The following is a 22,642-nucleotide window of genomic DNA, read 5'->3' on the forward strand; positions in this document are numbered from 1 at the left end:
ACACAACAAACAAGATAATTGGAATTTGGAATGTGATTTTGTTTAACAGAATCAGAGATCTTTATGAAATTTCAGACATCATTGATCGAAGAAAAATGATTTTGAAGCTGTACTCAATTCTTATAAGCTAAAAGAACAAATGATGTTTTTGTGAAAATAGTTCTAAATATATTCCATATTCTCTTCACTTAAAAGAACAAATGTTGTGTTGGGAAAATGGTTCTAACCGTGTTCTCCGTTCTCTTCAGTTAAAAGAATAAATGCTGTTTTGTAAGAATTGTTCTGAATATGTACTCGATTTTCATCAATTAAAAAAATAATGTGAATTATTTTATGAAATGTGTTCGAAAAAGTCAAAAAACCAATACTTCGTTCATTTTTTAAAAATATATATTCTATTCCTATTTTTACTGCCACTTCTAGTATCAAATATATCAAATCGTTAAAATCCGACTCACAAAGCATATAATTATGCATTTCTCCATATGTAATTTTGGCAAATTTTCAAAAACAGGATAATTTTAGACATCTTCAGTTGAGTTACTCAAAGGAAGTCTGTGATGATTCTGACGTTCCATAATACTTTCTTGATCACGAAATTCTGCCGATTTCACTCGAGGGCAAAGAGTCACCTCTTCCTGTCGTTATAATTATTCTTCGGTTTGTCGATTTGATGTGAGGATGGCCCTCACTTCAGCGTGACCGAAACGAAAGTGGTGAGCCCGCGTTGCATGCCAAGTGGTGCCGTGTTGATGTTGATATGGACTCAGGAGGTATGGACGCAACAAGAAAGGAAGTTAATCAGAAGTTGAGTATGGCGGTTCTTATCTCAATGTCACGGCACGCTTCGATGCATACTGTTGTTGGTCGTTGCCATCATTTACCAACGGTCTTTTCTTTGAGATGTGAGGTGAATAATATAAAATTATTTTGGTGTTTAAAGACTGAAAAATATTCCATTTGTAGATAAGAAACTGATTGTTATAGAATTTTTTTTTCCAGCAATTAACTTTCTGTAATCGTTGCTTTATATCATCACTGTTTTTAAGCTCTAAATATTTTATTTCCCTTTATATATTTTTCAGTTTGAGCAGCCGGCTTTGGTTCGCCTGGAATGTTGGTTATTTAATTTCAATCAAACACAGTTTAATCTTCAGAATTCATTGAAAAATGTTGTTACTTTCTCGTATACGTAGTATAGAGAAAATATTACAATCGTCAAAAAAAAAAAAAAAAAAAAAAAAAATAGAACTCCTCCTTTTATACCGTTCTGAGTTCGAGAAACACATTTTAAAAAAAACGTATCTGTGTTTGTGATAAAAATAACTCAAAAACGCTTTGATCTAGACGGATGAAATTTGGTATATGGCTTTTACGCCTCATTTGTAGATAGCTATAGAACAAAAAGAGCTAGTTAATTAAAATTCACTACAGAAATTTAACGTCTATTGCATAAATACTTATTAAAGTTTGAGCCAAATCTGATAAGGGATTTGGATCTATACTTTCAGAAGCATGTAAACACGATAACTTAAAAACGCAAACTCTTAAATATATCAAATTTGGTTTGGTATTTTGTGACTACAAGTGCAGTTTTGTGTCAACTTTTTTTCAATCTGTTGGGCAAAACGCAAATTCAGTTTTCGGATACTATTAATCACAAGCCAAGTATTAATCACCAAAAAACTCGCCACACGATAGATTCAGTAAAACTGCTAATTTTATATATATATATATATATATATATATATATATATATATATACATACAATAATCACGAAATATTAATTTTTGGCATAAATTTAGCATTTTTACTGAAACATCATGTTGTTCTTGACGAGTTTTCGGCAATTCATTCTTGGCATGCGGTTAATACTATCTAAAAATCGAATCTATATTTTAAATGAATTTGCATTTTTCCCAACCGATTGAAATAAAAAATGGACACTATACTATACACTTAGTCACGCAATCCAATACCAAATTCGATATCATTCTGTATTTGAACTATCTCATTTACATGTTCTGAAAATATAGTCCCTCAGACAGCGAAACCTTTACCGGATTTCATTCAAATTTCCATATGTGTCTACGCTCTAGACGTTAAATCTGTGTCACGAATTTTATTTATCTAGTCCTTTTCTTTCTGTAGCTATCATGTTAACTTACATTTGAACTGTCAGACAGGCAGACTTTGTCTGAACGGAGTTTGCTCAAAGTGTGACACAAATCTACAAATTTGGTGGGAAAACTGTATACCAAATTTCACCCGTCTTTCTCAAAGCGCTTTTGAAATCTTTGTCACAGATAGACAGACATTTTCCAAAAATGTGTTTTTCAAAACTCAAGGAAATCTAAAACGTGGGGATTCGTCAAAATCTCGAGTTCAAATCTTTTGACGATTATGATATTTTCTTTACCCTACCTATATGAGAAAGTAAAAAAAGATAGCTACTATCCTTTTAATGCAGTGAAGAAAATATTTGTTTCTCAACAAATATACAGCAATAAAATATTTAGAGAATGATTTTTTCCAAGCATTTAGCAATTAATTTTTAAATATTTGCATATCTTGACCTAACCCACCCTGAGGTCTAAAAGTGAGACATTGGGCGTACCCAGTAATTACCGATCTCTACTTGAACTGTCTCTCACCACCCAACAGAGACAGGACAAATGTCATTTTTTAGCCAACACCAAGCCTTGCATCTGTCAAGATATCTCGTTCTCTGCTACTATGAAACAAGATATCATCCCATTTTCGGTAGAAGGGTCACGGAAAGTTTTCCTCACCCACCCACAACTCACTGGACTTCGCTACCTGGTAACAGTCGGCACTGGTTGATTGAAAAAATGAATAAATAAAAGCCGCATGCCAGCAAAGAAAATGACCCAGAATCCTAATAATAAAAGCTGGATCTTATTCTCCCACCCGCATGGTCACTGTTGCGTGTCCGATTCTTCGGGCTGTAGGAGAAGGTGGCGAGGAATTTGTTCCCGTGGGAAATCCATAAGAAAAAGTTCGTGACCCTAAAGATGGCAAGGTTAGGATGACCACTTCGCCACAGATGGCCAGACCTCTGTGACACGCGCAGGTCTCAGGTGATACGAGTGGCTTGCCTCCCGCAGGATTTCCAATTTGGTAATTTTTCTGCGCCACTAGTTAAGTGTCCCCCCACTTTATTTGTGTCATTTGACCAAGACGGATGGCGGCTAACCGAATAAAATGCTCCTTTGTGATGAAATTTTCCACTTTCTTTCGATTCTGCCCCGGTGATTTTTTTCTTTTTTATTCATCTAGTAGCGCATGGTAGTTTGTTTCCTTTTAAAACTTTTATTGTCTGAAAGGCTTGAAAGTGGGTAAAAAAAAAAAACGAGTCTCTAGTTTTAAACTTTGTAACATGATATTTAATGTTTGCTTCGTTTACCTAGATTGCATCAGCCGTTGCATTTTATGCGTAAAGACTTTTTTTAGATGAATTCGAAAGAATGTCTCCTATCTTATTGCAATTCTTTATGGCACTAATTTCTATCCTCTTGTTCTTTTATAGGAAAAGAAAAAAAGATTTTTTTTTTCTTGTGAAGAATAAGATGAAAATATGTGTACTATATATTGCTAATGTAAATTTTTTAAGGAATTATTCCATATTATTTTTAATAAATTAAAAAAAAAGAATATATCAAAAATTGTTTTTTCTTTAGAGTCGAATGGGTTCTTCATTATTCAGTAAAAAGTAGTTTATTTCTTTTTTTCAAATGATTACTCTCTTTCATGATGTGAAAGAAAAATAATTTAGAATTTGCCTGTTTTGATTACATTAAGTTATATTTGTGTTATTTTTTGAGATATAACATTTTAATAATTACTTAATTTTGATGAAATCAAAACTAAATGTGTGTTGTGTTTTGCTGATGTAAATGCTTTTTAAAAAATATAATTTTTATCTTACTACTCTTCAGCGTCCCATGTTAGATCCGAATGTTTAAATTCGTTGCTTATTTTTTGTGAGCTCTTTGTTATGAGTTCGATTTCAGGTTATGTATGATTTTGAGATGCTGAAGATGTTTCATTCGTTGCATTTATTATTAAATGCCTATCAGAAGTTACTTTGAACATTAGGTATTTAAAATTAGTTGGATTTAATAGGGGTTTTTTTTCAGTTGATTGTTTTCGCTTTATATATCAGTTCCACTCATATTTCCATTCATGGCCTTTGTTTTATTTTTTTTTAAATACTTCATATCTGATAAAAATTGTCTCTTAATTTTTATTAAACATTTATAAAAGTGCTTTAATTAAAAATTTTTAAATGAAATGTATTATCTAATCACGAGATGTTACAAAATAAAAGGAAAAATGCAGTGAGGTTTAACGTTAATACACTCTGCCTATTTGACCAACATAATTGAATCTTAAATAATTAATGGATATATATAAATTTAAAGATTATTATTATTCCGTTTTCATAATATGAAACTAGAAACCAAAGGTGAGAAACAGTTTTAAATGCGTTAAAAAAAGTAAGAATTTGCATTTTATACTATTTTATTAAAACGTGTTTATTTGCATGATTTATCTCTTATGGCTCTTACGCATTACATCTGGAAAGTCAGCATGGCTCTGTATACGTGTAAAGAAACGGTGTTATAAAAAGAAATTGTTTAATGAAAAGGAGAGATTATTGTCTAGTATATATTAATAAATAAAAAGGTGGTTTACAAATTTAATATTTCGATTGAAATGAATAAATAGAAATATATCTTGTTTAGAATTTTTAAAATGTAACCATGTTGTATATGCATCAAATGAGCGCACTATTGCCTTAAAATATCTAAATGATTCCTTTTAATAAAGCAATTTTTTGAGGAAAAAAAAATCACAAGGAAGGATATAGATATTTATTTCTACTAATGTTTTCGTGTTTTATGTGCTTTATCATATACACCGAAAGGTTCTGAAGGATATTTGTTCGTTGAATCTTTTAATCCTTTGTCCCTCCGTTTCCTACTTTTTGATTCCTTGCGGTATTTCTTGTCCTTGGCTTGCTGCGTGACTTTAATGTGAGAGTCAAACGTGCGCAAACTATTGTACTGGTCACTTGGATTCACTGTCACTGGATATCTGGAATCATTGGTTGATTCATCTTGCTTGCTGGTGCTGGGAAAAGGAGTTTCAACAGGTGGTCCGATTGTGGGAGACAACCTTGGGTTTGGCACGAGTGGCATATTAGACTCTGAGGCCGTTCCTTTGTTGTTCCTTGACTGGACCTTTTGTGAATTTCCCTGCCTTAGAAGTTTAAGTTTGTTTTTTATCTTCTCTCTATCTTCAGGACAGCATTTGCACTTCTGGTACATCCACCTCTCCAGTTTCATTCTCTTGCCCACCTTATCACCGTCTGCATCAATCTCATTGCTAATAAACCCCCTCCATATCTCAGACTCTGATTTACTTAAATTAGGGGGATGGATGTCGTTTAGAATGTGCTCTTGTAAGAGAGCAGACCCAATGGTCGATTCTGAACTTTGTTCTAAAGAATGAGGTGGATCGGGTGTTCTTCTGTATCTCCTCCTCCAGCAATAATGTGCAACCGTTAGTACAACACCAGCAAAGCTCGCCAATGGAATGAAAATAAAGAACAATTCTATCATAAGCAAGGTATCGCCTACATAAAAGTTTTCAAACAGGGATTTCTTTTTGCGAGGTAGGTTCTTCGAAATAATGTTCTTCCTTTTCTTTGGAAGGAATGCGCCATTATATCGTTTCATTTTAGTATACGGATGTTCTTTCGTTTGTGGATTCGCTATCAGAGAATTTCTGAGAGAATGAAAAGGTTTTGAATTTTTATTAAAAGCAGCTCCCGTTATCTTGCCAGATGCTATTGGAGAATTATAATTCTTTTTTAAGAAAAGCGTTTTTGATCGCACTCCTGGTAAACGTCGAAATTCATTCTTTTCAACAGGATGAGATTTTACATTTTTAACTGTATTTTTTCCAATTAAATGATAGTTTCGCCCGTTTGAGCTTTGCCGAGGATTTAGAGGATTGAAATTCCATTTTTCTATCCTTTGTTGGTCTTGACGATTGACACGTACTTTTTCCGAACTAGGAAGATCTTGGTATGAATGCTTTATTTTGAAAGGATGGCTGTAAACTTTTGGTATCAGCTTTAACCTTCTATAATTTTCTGGAGCATGCCTTAGATTTCTCATGTGATGATATTTAGTCTTCAATAATCCTTCAGTTCTGTGCTTGTATTCGTTGTTGAAATCATTATGCTGATGATGAGCGGTTATTAGTTGTAAGATAATCATCAAGACTATAATAATCATAGCTTAGCTATCCCATGTTTGAATATTTTTTCTGTCTTCCAGAAGATGTTGTGGTAAGGTTACAGTCAAATACTTGGGACTGAAAAGAAAGTATGACCGAAAGAAAAATATGGCAAAATATTTTATTGATTTGGTTTTATGGTCATTGTTATGATGAGCTTCATTATTACAATGTTTTAACAGTGATTTCAAGCGTGTGAGTGTTGTTTAATTTATTGCAAAGTTTCCATTGTTGGTCTTAGTAACTGAGCTACAATTTAATTTTTTCTTTAGCTTTACATTATTTGGTGAAACAGAAACAGCATATTATCCCATTCGATTAAAAAGTTATTCAACCCCGGCTCACATAGGAACAAATTCTTCCGGTATTACAATTCAATGTTTGGAACTGATACATTTTCTTAAGGAAATGTTTATATGTGTATATTATGTTTATATATGTATACACATAACATGAAAGTTATGTGTATAATATTGACAACATGATCAATTCATAATTTAAATAAATATACAATTAATATTAAAACACTACAATCTAGTTTTTTGTTTTTTTCATTTATAAAAATTGTTTTTATTTTGCATCTCCGACTTCGTTTGATTAATGAATTAAAAAAATACACATACCTTTGCAACAAAAAGTTACCTGATTATTTATCAGGTACCTTTATCTGATTAGAAAGTTACCTGATTATTTATCTGATTTTTCTCTCTTCAGGTGCCGCCCCGGTTGGAAGTCAGAGCTTTGTGATCAGTGCATGCCTTATCCAGGCTGCAAACATGGATACTGTAACGGCTCGCCGTGGCAGTGCATTTGTGATATTAACTGGGGTGGAATTCTCTGTGACGGAGGTAATTTGATTTATATATATATGTAGACATTATTTTGGCGCAGTGGCGCAGCGGTGTAAATGATACCGGGGACAAAGACATTATTATTATTATTATTATTTTGCCCTTTCGTGATATTTTTATTAGAATTATGATGTAAAAACATTAATGTTTTGCCACCGTTACGCTTCCTAATACATTCGACTAGTGTAAATCCCAATACATACCGCGTTCTTCGGTTTGTCATTACGTCACTGCAGTGACCTTATGCTCACTTCAGTCACTTTTATGCTCATTAATTATTGCTCCATCTTTGCTGGTATAACATTTTAATGTCATCATATTAAGTATTTATATAGTAATGTGATATTTTTTCAGTAAAGATTAAAAGTAAAATTCTTAATATTATAGTCTTTTTGATTTAGTTATTCCAGATAACAGCATATTTTCTTTTTTCAAAATTTTTTCTTTTAAATTTTAATAAAATATATGTAAAATAAGCGTTTTAATAATATTAAGCTATACCTGGCAGATTTCCAAGTAAATAAGAATTTAGTAAAAGCATTTGATTGAGAATGATAGCAATTTTGTTGTTGTTGTTGTTGTTAATCAAAATTCACAAAGTAGACGGTGTAGTTTTTCGTTGTGCTGCCATCTATTGTGAGAGATATTAACGAATAAAATTATTTGGAGATACAGTACAGTATCCATAAGTTTTTGGATAGCCCTTTTAGCAAAAGAAATTTCTTTACAATTTTATTTTTCTTTTTTTTCCATACGTGTTCCATTAAAAAAATTATTTTAAAAAATATTTGTGCCGTTTTCTCTTTCTTAAACAGATGCTAAAAACATTTAGTTGAGCAGATTTTGGAATTCCAAATGAGCTAAAAATAACTTTTTGAATACTTCATGGAATTTTTTTATATATCAGAAGTTATCAATATTGAAAATTGCTTAATTTGTTTCTGTATAAATTAGAAATTCCATGTAACCTGTCCAATCTATTATCAATTCAGAAGAATGCAATAGATTCTTTCATCATAAATATACCTTCATTTTATTTTAATAATATATACATAACAGAGTTTTTATTTCATTTGATCTTATCATGTATCAGCTTATATTTAAGGCCAATTGTTTTTATTACATCTATATAAATTATTTATATTCTTATAATTTTTAACATTATCGAATTTCTTTCTTCCGTAGATCTGAATTTCTGTGGTACACACGAACCATGCCAAAATGGTGGCACCTGTGTGAATGCCGCTCCTGATAACTACACTTGTAGATGTGCGGAGGGTTTTTCAGGAACAAACTGTGATATAGGTGAGTTGTTTTAGGTATTTTCTGTACATCTTCTATAAAAAATATTCTTTTTTTTCTTACGAGATCCCAAAAAATTAAATTTGAAGCATAATTCCTTTTTGTGATTAATGACTTTGAAGAAAAAGAAAACATTCTAAATCGGACATAGCCAACATCCATGATTCAACAAATTTGTATCTATCAAACATAATGAAAAGAATAAGTATATGGAAACAGCTCAACTAAGCCATGATAATAGAGATATTGATATTGCACTACATCTGTATTATTTTCATGTCATCATTTTAATGCTTTATAAATTACTTTTGCAGTTGATAATCCCTGTGCTTCCTCACCCTGCCTCAATCAAGGTACGTGTTCCGAGATAAACAACACTTTCATCTGCACATGTCTTCCAGGATGGACCGGAAATCGTTGCCAGACAAGTATGTTTCATAACAGATTTTCGAAATTTATTCATAGTATGTAAATTTAAGGTTAGAAATAGATTTCACACTTCAATATGTAATTAACACATTTATCAATATGAGTTTTTTTTATAGGAAATATGTTAATCTTTCAGTTGACCGATTTTATCAGGCATTGAAGTCAATTCATATGACTTTATAATACTTTTATTAAGTACGTACAGTTACCATACACAATACTGTGACTTCAATATATATATATATATATATATATATATATATATATATATATATCCCATTTAATTTAGTTTTTTACTTTCTCGTATACGTAGTATAAAAAAAGTATAGTCATCGTTCAAATTCGTACTCCAGATTTTGACGAATCTTTAAGTTTTAGACCTCCCTGATTTCGAAAAACAGTCTGTCTGTCTGTGACAAAAATAACTAAAGAATGCTTTGAGATAAATGAATGAAAATTGGTATACAATTTTTATTCCGTGGATATCTACCACATTTTGAGCAAATTCCGTTAAGTGGAAGTTTATCTGTCCAGATGGTCGAATATAATTTAGCACGATAACTGTAAGACGAAGAGAGCTAGATAGATGAAATTTTGTACACATATTTAACATCTATGATGTAGACACCTATCAAAGTTTGATCCAAATCCAAGAATGGGTTGACCTTCTGTCGGTCTGTACTTTCAAAAATATATAAACACGAAAACTGAAAAACGCAATGATTTAAATATATCAAATTTGATAAGGCATTTTGTGACTACCAGTGCAGTTTTGTGTCAAATTTTTGTTCGATCGATTGGAAAAAACGAATCTCAAACACAAATTCGTTTTTTGGGTATTATTATTTGTATGCCAGGGATTAATCGCCAAATAACTCACCAAAGATGATATGATAGATTCAGTAAAAATGTTAAATTCACGCCATACTTTAATATTTCGTAACTATTGTACACTAATGCCATGCAAGGTGTTCTTTGACGCGATAAGTTTATAAAGACCAAATACCAAACGTATTTTTCGGACACGGTTAAATCTAAAACATGGAGATTCGTCAAAATTTTGAATCTGAATTTTTTGACAATATCTACTACTTTCTCAACACTACGGACACTAGAAAGTAAAAAACTAAATTAAATGGGATTTTTATTCAAAGTAGTTTGATTACTTTTACGACTTATATATTTAATTACTTACTTTTGAACCTGTTTGATTGCGATTTACTCTAGATTTTAAGATTTTGGTAATACTAATATGTGTCCCCCTTATTAAAGAATAATTTTTTTCAGATATAAATGAATGCGAATCAGATCCTTGCATAAACGGTGGCACCTGCTTAGACCTGGTGAATGGATACCGCTGCTTGTGTGATCCTGGATGGGAGGGAAATCAGTGTCAATTTGGTAAGATCATTATTATTTCTTAACATATTATCATGCCTACCATTTTCGCCAAATAAGAATAAAAATCGTCTTGGCGACATGTTTGGCCAAGCAATAATAACAGGAATAACCATAAATGTTACTACAAAATACAATGTAGAACCAGGAATTTTGGCGGAAGCTTTCCAACTTTGCGCCAACTCTCGTAGTCGAGAATTTAATAAAAAGTACTTCGTTTATATATATATATATATATATATATATATATATATATATATATATATAAAGTTGCTTTCATTTTTTAGGCAATATTTTATTCATTAAATTCATTTTTTTCTCCCAAAATAAAAAAATCACAAAATATGTATTAAAGATATGTTTAAAGAAATATTTTTTTAAATATTTCTTTAAAACATAGTTCTGGCTGGAATTTCTCCTTTGTCTTTCCCAATAAACATCCATTACTAATGTTTTCACACTTGAATGTATTCCTTGATAATTTTCTAATACAATTTGTTACCTATCGTCGTTCTTCTTCGTTTTGTATTTTATTAGCATCAATAAAATGCAACGAAAAGAATTCCTGGTTCGTAACGTTAATGTAGGCGCATTCGGTTATACTCCACTTCATTATTCTTTAGATATACACAATATGAATAATTAGTATTAATTTATTTTTTATTTAGTATCTGAATTAAATGGAATATTGCTATATAATACAATAAGTCAGAATCTTTCATATATGATCACTTATCAGCAAAGCTTAAATTAAAGTTAATATCTCATGCAACATACTATTACCAAGTAGGAAAGTGTAATTTAAAAATCAGCTAGAATGTACAAATCGTGAAATATTAGAATAGAGTCATTCTAAATGTGTTCTTACTTAGAATACCTCTATTATCCCCCCCCCCAAATTCATTGTTTTCATTCCTCATCTTCATAATGAATTATATATAATGTTTTTTCCTTCGTGTTTTTATTGGATTAACTGGTGACTACTTAGTAATTCTTACTTGATGCTTGATTGGTTGGTATGATTTTCTTTGATTAACTGACATTACCTTGATTAGCTTTCTTTTGTCATTTTTCTTATTACTCTAACCCTTTAAAAGGCCATCCTTTTTTCTAGTCATGATATATTAAAATATTTTTAGAATTGAGAGTGGCTTAAGAAAAGTGGTTCATTTGACTTGTTAAATAAATTGCATTTGATTAATTAATTAATTTGGTTGATTAATAATTAAATAACAAATAAAAGCACACCATTTTGTGTGAGATAAGGAACAGAAACATTTAAGTTTCTATCTTATAGAAAAATTTGTCGGAACTAACCAAAAAATTTTCTAACCTACATAATTTCATACAAAGATTGATGAATTTGCATACTACCCATGCCTTGGAAATTTTTAAAGAGATTGATGAGAGCCTGTAAAAACTTGCGCTCCTGTAAAATTTCCAGCTCAACTCCTTTTAAAATTATCACATGCACAATTTGAGGAGCTTTTGAATTACAAATTTTTCTCTCTCGTTCTAGATGCCGACGAATGCAGTACGAATCCATGCGTAAATGCCAAAGGGTGCCGTAACATGGTAGGCGACTACCAATGCACCTGCCTAGCAGGCTGGAGTGGTAAGAACTGTGACCAAAACTTAAATGACTGCCTTGGCCAGTGTCTCAATGGAGCCACTTGCATTGACTTAGTCAATGACTATCACTGCGCCTGTCTCCCTGGATTCACGGGTCGCGAATGCCAGACCAATATCAACGAGTGTGCCAGCAATCCGTGCCTCAACGGGGGAGAATGTGTGGATCTCATAGCGGACTATCGTTGCATTTGTCCGGTTGGATACAAAGGATATCGATGTGAAGTAAGTTGAAGAATTAAAATTCGATATTCATCATTTTGTTCCTACAGGCTTTTTAATTTTATCCCTAAATGCAAATGCTTAGCTGTCCATCCCCCCCCCCTCTGCATTCAAGTCATGATAAATGTTATGCAAATTTATGATTCAAATTTTTGGAATAAATATGTTTGTTTCGTAATCACTTTGTGGATAGTTTTACTGACTAATATGTTTGTATAGTTTATATCTGTGACAATTATATTTGTTGCTAATCGTGAAGAGCGAATAGATAATTCCACGGAAGAATGGAACACGTCCTCTCCGCTGATAACAAGTGATGAGGAATGGTATTTTCCATTTCCTCTGCCAATATAACCATTTCAAAAAGTTGTTTTCAGATTTTGTCCACTTATTGCCTAAATTTTCATATGAATATTAAAAGAATCTAATGATACAACCACTGGACGCCAGTTGCTAGACAACCAGTTTTTTTTTTTTATCTAATTATAAAGTTAATTCAAAACAATGCATGGCGAACGTGGGAGGGGGGGAGGAAGGTATAGATGCCACTGGCACTGATCTGAGAGAACACTATGGAAACAGATATTATTAAGTCTATACACTCATTGCATGTAAGAACCTTATGAACCATTTAGACTTGTTATACTGCAATGGTAATAAGGAGGAAAATATTATTTCTCAGAGGCCATTTAGCCTTTCTATGCCAATGTTTTAAAAACATTTATACTATATTCTAATGACGAATAAAAATTTCCTAATTTTCAAAAATATTTTTTTGGGGGGTGGGGGTGGAGCTTATATGAATTATTTATCTAATCAAAGCAAATCGTTATTTCATGAAAGATCTTTCGCCTTATCTGATATTCAAATGACTGATACGCTCATAAAATCATCCATTTTTGCCCAAATGCATTGGGTACTAGATAAGGTAAAAGTGCCAATCACCTATATTGAAATGTCTTCCTTATTTAATTTATTACTTCATGACAATATATACATTATCATTTGTTTATACAACTGTTGTTTGCTACAATTCAATCCTGAACTATCAAGAGTCAACTAATTGAGAAATACCAACAATAATTTAATAATCAATGGACAAAAAAGTCCAGAATAATAAAGCAATATGACTTTGACATACCACTTTTAAATTTAACGTATAACTATTTCATTTTCTTAGTATCATTTTAGAATTACATTTGTAGATAAATTTTGATCATGATGAACATTTTGAATAGATTTTGTTTTTTAATATGGCGAAATATTAAATCATTCATTCTTTATAAAAAGAATTGCAACTCTGTAATTAAAAAGTATTCTAAATATCAAGAGCATTTTTACCAAGACCTCATCAAACAAGATAATTTTTCTAAATTATACTTGAATGTACCAAATATCTATAATTTATTTTAAATTCGGCATATTTCAATAAAAACATATTAGATAATTGCACCCAAATGATTATAAAATACTTCGGCCATTTTCTTTAGTTCACAGTTCATGAAAATGTTTTCACTTCTTTTCAGATCGACGATGATTTGTGCCATCCCAACCCTTGTCACAACGGAGCCTCTTGCCTCAACAGGCAGTTCGACTACACTTGCATTTGTCCCCAAGGATTCCAAGGGAAGAATTGCTCAATACCCAAAGTTCAGTGCCAAAACCCTCCCTGCGAAGGTAGATTTCAACTAAAACTCAGTGATACTTCGCTGAACTCTTTCCTTTTAGTATTTTGGATTTGGATTATTGCATTAACTAAATCCTTCTGTTTTCAGTTTATACCGACAGATGTGCTACAGCGGTTCCAAACTCTTCTTTGGGCATGCGATCCATCTCTACAAGCTTGTGCGGGGATCATGGGAAATGTGTTAATGACCTTATGGGCGGATTTTCCTGTGTGTGTGATCCTGGATATACGGGAAAATATTGCCATGAAAGTAAGATTTCAAAATTATCGTATTTAATAATAATAATAACTGATGAGTCTAATTTAGAGAGGAAATATTTTAATTGCATAAGAAGTCACGTACCAAAAAGAGTTCAAAGAAATACCATTGAAATCAAATTAAGACATCATCTTTTTTTTAAAATCATATGCAGTCGAAATATTGTTTTTAAATTAAGTACTAAATTTTCGAGCTTATAAAAGATGTTCATGAATATAGCAATATTCAGTAAGTATTAAAACTACTGCATATAATGAGTGCTATTCAGTTGCTTGTAGCAGCCATTGTGGCGGATAAGGGCTTTTGGTTGGAGGCTGGAGAGCTCAAAGTTTGAAACCCCTTTCACTAAAGAAACTTTGTATAAGTGAGCCTGTTTCATGTCAAATTTATTGGGGCCAAATGAGAATGTGTGTTCTGGTCATTTGACCACAATTCAAAGTCAAAGGGCCGTCCCCCAAATAGCCCCCATGTTAATTCGAAAGGGAATGCAAATAAAACTAAACTCAATTGAGTATTTGAACAGATAAGTGATTAAGAAACTGCATTTCTACAAATCATGCCGTCTATCATGGAAAAGAAAGGATGGCAATAAAATTTCATCGTTTTTGTTTTGATACTTTTACTTTAGCATTAGTAATTAGTTTTTTCAGCTGCATCCCGAAATGAACTAAATATTAAACATTCACAATGGGTTGCCTAAGTGTTACTGAAAATTAACTGCGAAATCAACATAAGCATCTATTGTATTGTCAATGCAATCATCTGCCATTGAAGTTTTGATTCTGACAACTATCAATTATCATTTGAATAAATACTCGAAGTAATGAAGTTGCGAATGAATTTAATCAATTTTTTCAGTCTTCCTTAAGAATGTATATTTTTCATCTGTCACATCTTATTTAGAGAGATTGCATCTTCCTAGCAACAGAGAAACAGGATGCTAGCTTAGTGAAATAAATTTGTATGTAACTATCTTCCGCTGGAACATTCTTTTAGAAAGAAAACTGATTAGTCATTGTAGAAAATAAAAATAATAATATGCATATTAGAACACATGAAAAATAATAGAATGTGTTATAATCAAAAAAATATAGCTTAGATTGAATCATTTTTATAAATTGTTTAATCACCTTCAACATCATTTGTAATATAATTACAAATATAATTATATTTTATTTATTTGGATTTGATTATCATCAACTCAATAAAAACGATGGAGCATACTGTAAATATCTAAGATTAAATTAGGCCTATACTGAGAAAAAAAAAAATTAAACCATTAGATTTGATGAGACCACCTGTTGCGTTTGACTTTCCACTTGATTGACTTGAAAGTTCTTGGCATGTAACTAAAAGATTTTCAAATCTAATCTCTGTCTTAAATGTAATGATGCTAAATGGAATCTTAACAATTGATTTTGTTAAAAACAATTTTTTTTTCAGATATAAATGATTGCTTGTCTTCCCCTTGTAAAAATGGTGGAACTTGTGTCGACGGTTTGAATTCTTTCCAATGCTTTTGTCAGGAAGGCTGGGAAGGTCGCTTTTGTCAGATAAGTGAGTAAATTTATAGTTATTTTGCTTAGTTGTGAAAAAAAACTGCTATTCTATAAAGCTATTTTGTTGTTTGTAACTGTTGTTAAATATGTGTACTCTTAAATTGTTATCGAGCAAAAAATTGGCTCTTGCAATGGTTAATTTTGATTTCATGTCTTTATAATAAAAGAAAAGTTGTTATTAAAAATAATTTTAATATAAAAGTTCTTGTTTTTATATTAAAAATATTTTTGGTGTTCTTTAATTAGCAATGAAAGAGCCAAAACTCGCCAAATGTAGCACCCAAACCAAATTGTCACTACAACCCTTTGTCATTATCAACCAATATTATCACCGATCGTTCACCGTTAATTAATAAGTACTTTTTTTTTTCTTGATTTTTCTAATCTTTATATCAGAAATAAATATATGCACTCATAAGTGCAAAAATTTCAAATTTTTTTATAATTAAAAAATGTTTTTATTTATTTATTTCTGTTTTACGATTAGATGAAAAAAAGTGGCTTGTTTACTTAAATAGCTAGCAGTATAAGCTACCAAAGTATATTTTGCATAAAATAAGATTTTAGGTTATTTTCTATATTTGAGTTAAAATTAATTTAACAATTCAGTTTTCAAAATGTTCACGGTTCAATTTTCTTCGAAAAATATTTTACTGCTTTTACTGCTTAGTTCGATTTTAACACTGATCACTCTTCTTTTTGTTATTATTGTTGTTAAATCATTTCATTTTGATCATTTTTGTTGTCGTTAGATCATTCTCTAGCCTTTTTGATTATTGTTAAACCTGAAAAAAAATTATTGAAAAAAAATTGACATCGTATTTTCTTTAATCCCTTAATTGCTGTGTCAGTGTGGCATGTGGTATCGAATTATCGCTTTTGAAATTTATAATTTGAAAGTAAGTCATTCAGAAATATTTCGATACAAAAATTATGCACGATCCACTAGTATTCTTTTGATTCTTAAAACAAATGATAAAATAACACATTCCGAAAATGTAATATGTCATTTAATTTTATAGAAAAAAAAAAGAGTAAAACAATTAAGGGAGGATAATAGCACTGTGTTGTCCGTATGTCTAATCGAAATTCTTTAGTTTGGCGTTTATAGGGTCTTCTTCGCTGGCGGCTTTTCGAGGTTTTCGGGACATATCAGAATTTTCATTTCCATGAAAAAAATAAATAAATAATTAAAATCAAAATAATTTTCATAATATAAATAATAATTAATAGTGCATAATCAAAATAAAATAAAAACATCTTAAAATAAATAAAAATTTGCCTGGCACCAACCTGGGACCACTGGATGGCATAGTGATGGCATTTAGTATTACTCTCCCTTTAAAGTTTTTAATTTTTTACCAAACTATTTTTATGAACTGCTATCAACTTAATTTAAACTCTCTTTGTGAAATATTGCACCATATAATAAATATAGTAAGGTAATAGTAAAGTGTTTATTAATGATTCGTTACTTGTAGATAAAAACGATTGTGATCCGAACCCTTGCCAGAACAACGGCAGCTGCATCGATGCCATTGCCGATTACATCTGCAATTGTAAAGACCAGTGGAAAGGGAAAAACTGCAATTCAAGTAAGAATTATATTCGAATTTTGTAACTCTTGTTTTTACATTAAAAAAGTATTTTCTCTTAATTTTTTGAATCTTCATCTCAGAAATAAGTATATGCAATTACAAGTGACAAAATTTCAGTCATTTTTTTTCTATTAATTCTTTTAAAAATTCATATCAAAAGATTGGTAAATATTTTAATATTACTTTTTGGATATAAGTTAATATTTCTGTTTATTTCGTGTTTTTCAGGACACTTTCATTGTGACCTTAGCACTTGCCAGAATGGTGGGACTTGCATTGATATGGGAGACACTTTTAGATGTCACTGCAAATCTGGATGGGAAGGTCACACATGTCAAATAGGTAGCTATGCAATTCAAAATTGGATTCCCCCCCTTTTAATTTTGAAATTAAGAATTCTTAATCTAAGAATTCCATACTCTAAATGTATTCCATTCAGAACCACCTGTGGCTCTATCGATCACCACATATGTCGAGCATCAAAGTTAATGAAAACTAATGTTAACTTGTGAAGAAAGAATTCACCAAGAAACTGTAAATGCCTTCAATAGGGTAAAATATAGAGCTGTGAAGTGCAATACGAATTACAGATAGAAATGCAGTGAAATATCACACACATTCATTTCTCATTGTCATAAGAAATAGGACACAGACATTCTTGATTGTGACCATTTTGTTCTAATATTGCAATTTCATTCTCTGCTCAGTTTTCTCTGCGACTAAATGTTACATGTTACAGGAATAATCCACCTTAAGCTATGGTATGTTTCTACTTGAAGTAAGCAAGTTCGAAATCTCTTACATCTTATTAGCATGAGATAATATTCGATAATTCCACAATGCCGTTGGATATTCTGAATACTGGATAAGGTCATAGAGATGTCGCGACAATGTCGTTGAGCATTTATGCCAATAAAGTGCAGGAGTTCCATAATGGGAGAGGCGGTCAAAGTGGTATAGGGGCTTCAGACTTAAATGACATCGCTATGAAGTTGCGTATAAGTGAGTTTTTTGAAAAAAATAGAACCATTCCTAATATTTACGTAGGAATCATTGTATTTCTTGAAACTGAACAGTTCAGTGTAAACTGAATTGTTTACACTGAACTGTTGAAAACAAAACATCGTCAATAAATGTACTATGGCAACTAAGATTCATATGAATATTAGCAGTTTGAAGTTGAATTAATCCTCAAAACGTCTTTTGATATTTTCTCCAAGTCTTTCAAGCCGAAATTATTGCCACTGCTATTGTATACACAGTTGTAAATTTTAATTTTGGATAATTCTTACGCTTTATGAAAATTCTCAGTTGCAGAAGGTACAAATAGCACGACTTATTTTCTATTAGCGAATGCATTTTTTATTTTTTTTATTTTCACTGAATCCTCCTAAACTCTCTCTGATTAGCTCCCCTCCCTTTTACAATATTTTCTGTTGTATCATATCAATATATTTTTCGCAATGCCATCTAAAGAATAATTGCCATTGTTTATAGAAATGTTTTAAAACCTTCTGCAAAGAAACAAAAAATGTGACATCATTTTTTTTTTTTTTTTTTTTTTTTTCATTTTAGCTAAGAACCCCAGTTGTCATTCTAACCCCTGTCTGAATGGTGGTACCTGTGTAAATATTGGAACCAGTTTCTTATGTATTTGCCGAGAAGGATACGAAGGACCTTTATGTCAATACGGTGAGAATCTGATTCATATTTCGTGTGCTATGATTTAAAAAAATGTATTAATTTATCATATAAATAAAATTTTATTTAGGAATAATATTTAACAAATTATAATTATAGTGAAATTTTGAAAGGCATTAATAGATCAGTTTTTAGTGTCATCTTTTAAGTAACAAGTATTCTTTCTCACATTTTCTTTCAATTTTCACATCAGTAAATATTTAGTTTTATCAAATCTGACAAAGAAAAAAAATGATGCTATTGTTATCAGTTTCCAATTTTCCTAATTAAATACGCTCACTGATGTCAGAAAAATTTTCTGTTATTGACAAATCACTCGAAATTTCACTTCAAAAATATTAAGGGCGTAAAATAGCAAGACCGATTTAATCATAAATCATTTAAATTAACAGTTTGGACAAAATAGTTCTGAAATTATATTAATATATGTAGACGGATATATTAAAACAGAGTTTTGTTCTAAATTTTAGCAATCGATGACGTATTTATGAACAATTTTCTTGAAGGAAAAAAATTGCCTAAATTTAGAGGACTCATTTTATAGAGTTAAGGCACAACATTCACTGGTAATAAGGGCGCTCTTGTGTTCTGTCAGGTTGAATTGTTTCTTAATACAAGATATTTTTCCTTAACATTCAGTCGTCGCTAAACTAAAATATTGGTGCCAGTTGTCGCCAAATATTGGTAACAACATACCAACGTATAATGAATAGTAGCTAAATATTGTCTTCCGACTTTGGCACGTTAACACTGGAGCGGTGTTACCGGGAAAAATCTCATAATAAGCAAATTTTGAATAACAAAAGATTATGTTTAATCTTGATGTTTTTCCGAGATAACTTCTGAAAAGATTATTGCACCAAAATAAATTTTACACCTTTTCGCAATTTAAAAGATTGACTTTTTTTATTGATTTCAATTTAATAGTAGAGCAAAATTTTCTGAATTTTGGAAATTTTTACAAATAATTTTTTGTTTAGTTTCCAACAAAAGATTATATTGTCGTCTTGAAATAACCTTTATATTTAGTTATTTACTAATCTGGTATTTATTTGTTGATCAGATTCTGATGACTGCAATCCGAATCCCTGTCACAACAACGGAACGTGTATAGATGGAGTGAACTGGTTCATGTGCAAGTGCTCCGAGGGGTTCATCGGACCCGACTGTCGCATCAACATCAATGAGTGCGCATCTTCGCCGTGTGCACAGGGAAGCACTTGTGTGGATGAGATCGGGACTTATCGATGTATCTGCCCGAGCTATCTGACTGGAAAGCATTGCAATATCTGTAAGTATTAATATCTGTAACACTTCAAGATATCACTTTATAGGAAGATATTATTTCTAATGAAAAAGTACATTGTACAACTTTGGCACATAAAAATAATAAACTAATATTGATTCTAACATTAGAGCTACCATTAATGAATTTTCCAATGAAAATATTATTTTGAATTTTATGCATTATTGTACAATAATCATTAAAGTTAAGTTTTTTTCTGTACTTTCGTTTGAAGTATGCAATAAATTCTCGATCATCCACTGGTGGAATTTTTCTGATATGCAGATTATCGGCAGTTACTATATCATACCATGTCATGGCCAAAATCTTGTTTAAAGGTTTCAGCGAGTTTTGTATGTGAAATTTAAAATAATAATAATAAGTATTTTTTTACGCGTACAATATTGCTGTGTGTTTGGTAAAAAAAAGTAATTAAAAATAAAAATAATAATTAAACCAGCAAACTTGTAAATACAGAAATGTGCTCTTTATTAAATCATTAACTGCCTTTGATGGCCAGCTAGTTAGTAAAAATATTGATTATGTTTGATATTAATTAAATTTCTTGCGCATATTTGCAGTTATGATCTTCACAACGATGTATTTTTAAGCATCAAACTATGATAAATATTATAGTTGTGCTTAATTAATTAAAATTCTTATTAAAATTTGGAAAAAAAAAGATCGTTCCAAAGTATGTAGTGGCAAAGTGTAGTAGCTCTAGGTTAAACGGTCTGGTCTGTAAAGCGCCAAGACATGAACTCACATATTCTGCTTTGTTATTAGTAGAGATAGAGATAATTTTATGTGTCAATAGCTTTAACTGTACTATAATTGAATAATAGTAACTGTACTATAATTGCCATAATGGAATTGTATTCTATTATGGCAATTCTCGGATTATCCCAGTTCTGGAGATAAGTGGGAGTTTCGTATATTTATTAAAAAAAAAAGAATTATAACATTTTTGACTTTAATCTTGTGATTAAATGATGAGGAATTTAATTTGAATCAATAATTTTTCAGCTTTGCTACCTGCTGATAGCAGCGACTATTGTGTATGGAAAGGGCAGGTGCATCCGGAGAACAGTATCTGGAATGATGGCTGCAACGGTTGCATTTGTGTGAAAGGAAAAGTGCACTGCACGCAGGTGAGTATACGCTTAATTGCTTTGAATATTTATATCACATTAAATGTAATTTTAAAATCAGAATCCCCTTATTTCTAGTATCTTTTTTTTTTATTTTATAAAAGCGTATTTTTCTTTTGGATCTAAAAAAAAAATTAATTGAAAATTGACTGTTTTTTTTTCCTGATGTATGGATTTAATTTTACTTCAAAGAAATAAAAAAAAAATTCCTTTGTATAGAATTATTAATAAAGGGAAAGGAATTTTAATTCTTTTGTCAATATTTCCTCAGCAATTTATGGAACAATTGTTTGATATGCTACACATTTGTTAATGTTTTATACGTGCTAAATTTTACATTCCCCGTTGAATTTTACCATATTCACTGACCTTTTCATAAAATAGTTTATAAATAATTACATTACAACAGGCTTATAAGAGAATTTAATTTTTATGAATTCGTTACTTTTCCAATTATATTGAAAAGTAACAAATCATATCATTTGCAAGAATTAGCAATATTGCGTCCTATGCAAGAATTAGTTGGTATTGCGAATTCGAAATTTTTCCAATCTCAGATGCAGAGAGGGAACGAAGTTCTAAGATGTAAAACGTTTAGGCAAAGCACACCCGCCAATAGCTACGAAAATTAGATGAAAACTATGGAGCTATGGATATATAATAAATAACTACGGAAGAATTACAAAAACGCTAAAAATATCCACTTCCCGTATACTCAGTCACAACAGTGTTGGTAATGAGCGAATATTTAGCATTGTTAAGGGGAAAAAAACCGAATCTTGCTCTAGCATGAATACAAAAATACTGGAATCGCTCCTCATTACAAAAATGAACATGGAAATTTGTTATGATATTAAACCAACAACGATGAGTTAAGAAAGGCAAATACACATGCTATTTAATAAAGCAAAATTGTAAATGTTTAACAAATAGTGTTAATTTGTTTGATCAACAAAATCGCATTTGTTATTTTCTTAAAAAAAAAAAAAAATATTACACTTAAATATTTAGACAATATTAAATGCCTGTAAATAATTTTGAATAATGTTTGAAAATATTTGTTTTAACTTAAATAAGTTTGTTTTAAATTTCTTTGTGAATATCCATTCCTCAATAATTTATTGGTGTAATGTTGTAATATATTGTTATATGTATTATATTCATAAGAAATGCTACTGATGACTGGGCAAGTAATGTTGGTGGATATGGTAAAGCACCCTCTTTCGCTCTCTTTGAAAGT

The 22,642-nt window shown here is 30.9% G+C and overlaps 1 protein-coding gene across 1 annotated transcript in view; it reads left to right on the plus strand.

Moving 5' to 3' along the window:
- The window catches only part of LOC129972809 (protein jagged-1-like), a 168,238-nt gene that overhangs the window by 139,000 nt on the left and 6,596 nt on the right, over positions 1 to 22,642 (plus strand). Inside the window, exons 5-17 of the mRNA XM_056087085.1 lie at positions 7,046 to 7,179; positions 8,368 to 8,487; positions 8,799 to 8,912; positions 10,201 to 10,314; positions 11,831 to 12,165; positions 13,689 to 13,839; positions 13,938 to 14,099; positions 15,552 to 15,665; positions 17,149 to 17,262; positions 17,494 to 17,607; positions 18,841 to 18,957; positions 20,030 to 20,257; positions 21,278 to 21,402. Of these exons, the coding sequence (XP_055943060.1) occupies positions 7,046 to 7,179; positions 8,368 to 8,487; positions 8,799 to 8,912; positions 10,201 to 10,314; positions 11,831 to 12,165; positions 13,689 to 13,839; positions 13,938 to 14,099; positions 15,552 to 15,665; positions 17,149 to 17,262; positions 17,494 to 17,607; positions 18,841 to 18,957; positions 20,030 to 20,257; positions 21,278 to 21,402 (1,942 nt within the window). The remainder of the gene's footprint in view (positions 1 to 7,045; positions 7,180 to 8,367; positions 8,488 to 8,798; positions 8,913 to 10,200; positions 10,315 to 11,830; positions 12,166 to 13,688; positions 13,840 to 13,937; positions 14,100 to 15,551; positions 15,666 to 17,148; positions 17,263 to 17,493; positions 17,608 to 18,840; positions 18,958 to 20,029; positions 20,258 to 21,277; positions 21,403 to 22,642) is intronic.

This window comes from Argiope bruennichi, chromosome 6 (genome assembly GCF_947563725.1).
Source record: "Argiope bruennichi chromosome 6, qqArgBrue1.1, whole genome shotgun sequence".
Lineage (NCBI taxonomy): Eukaryota > Metazoa > Arthropoda > Arachnida > Araneae > Araneidae > Argiope > Argiope bruennichi.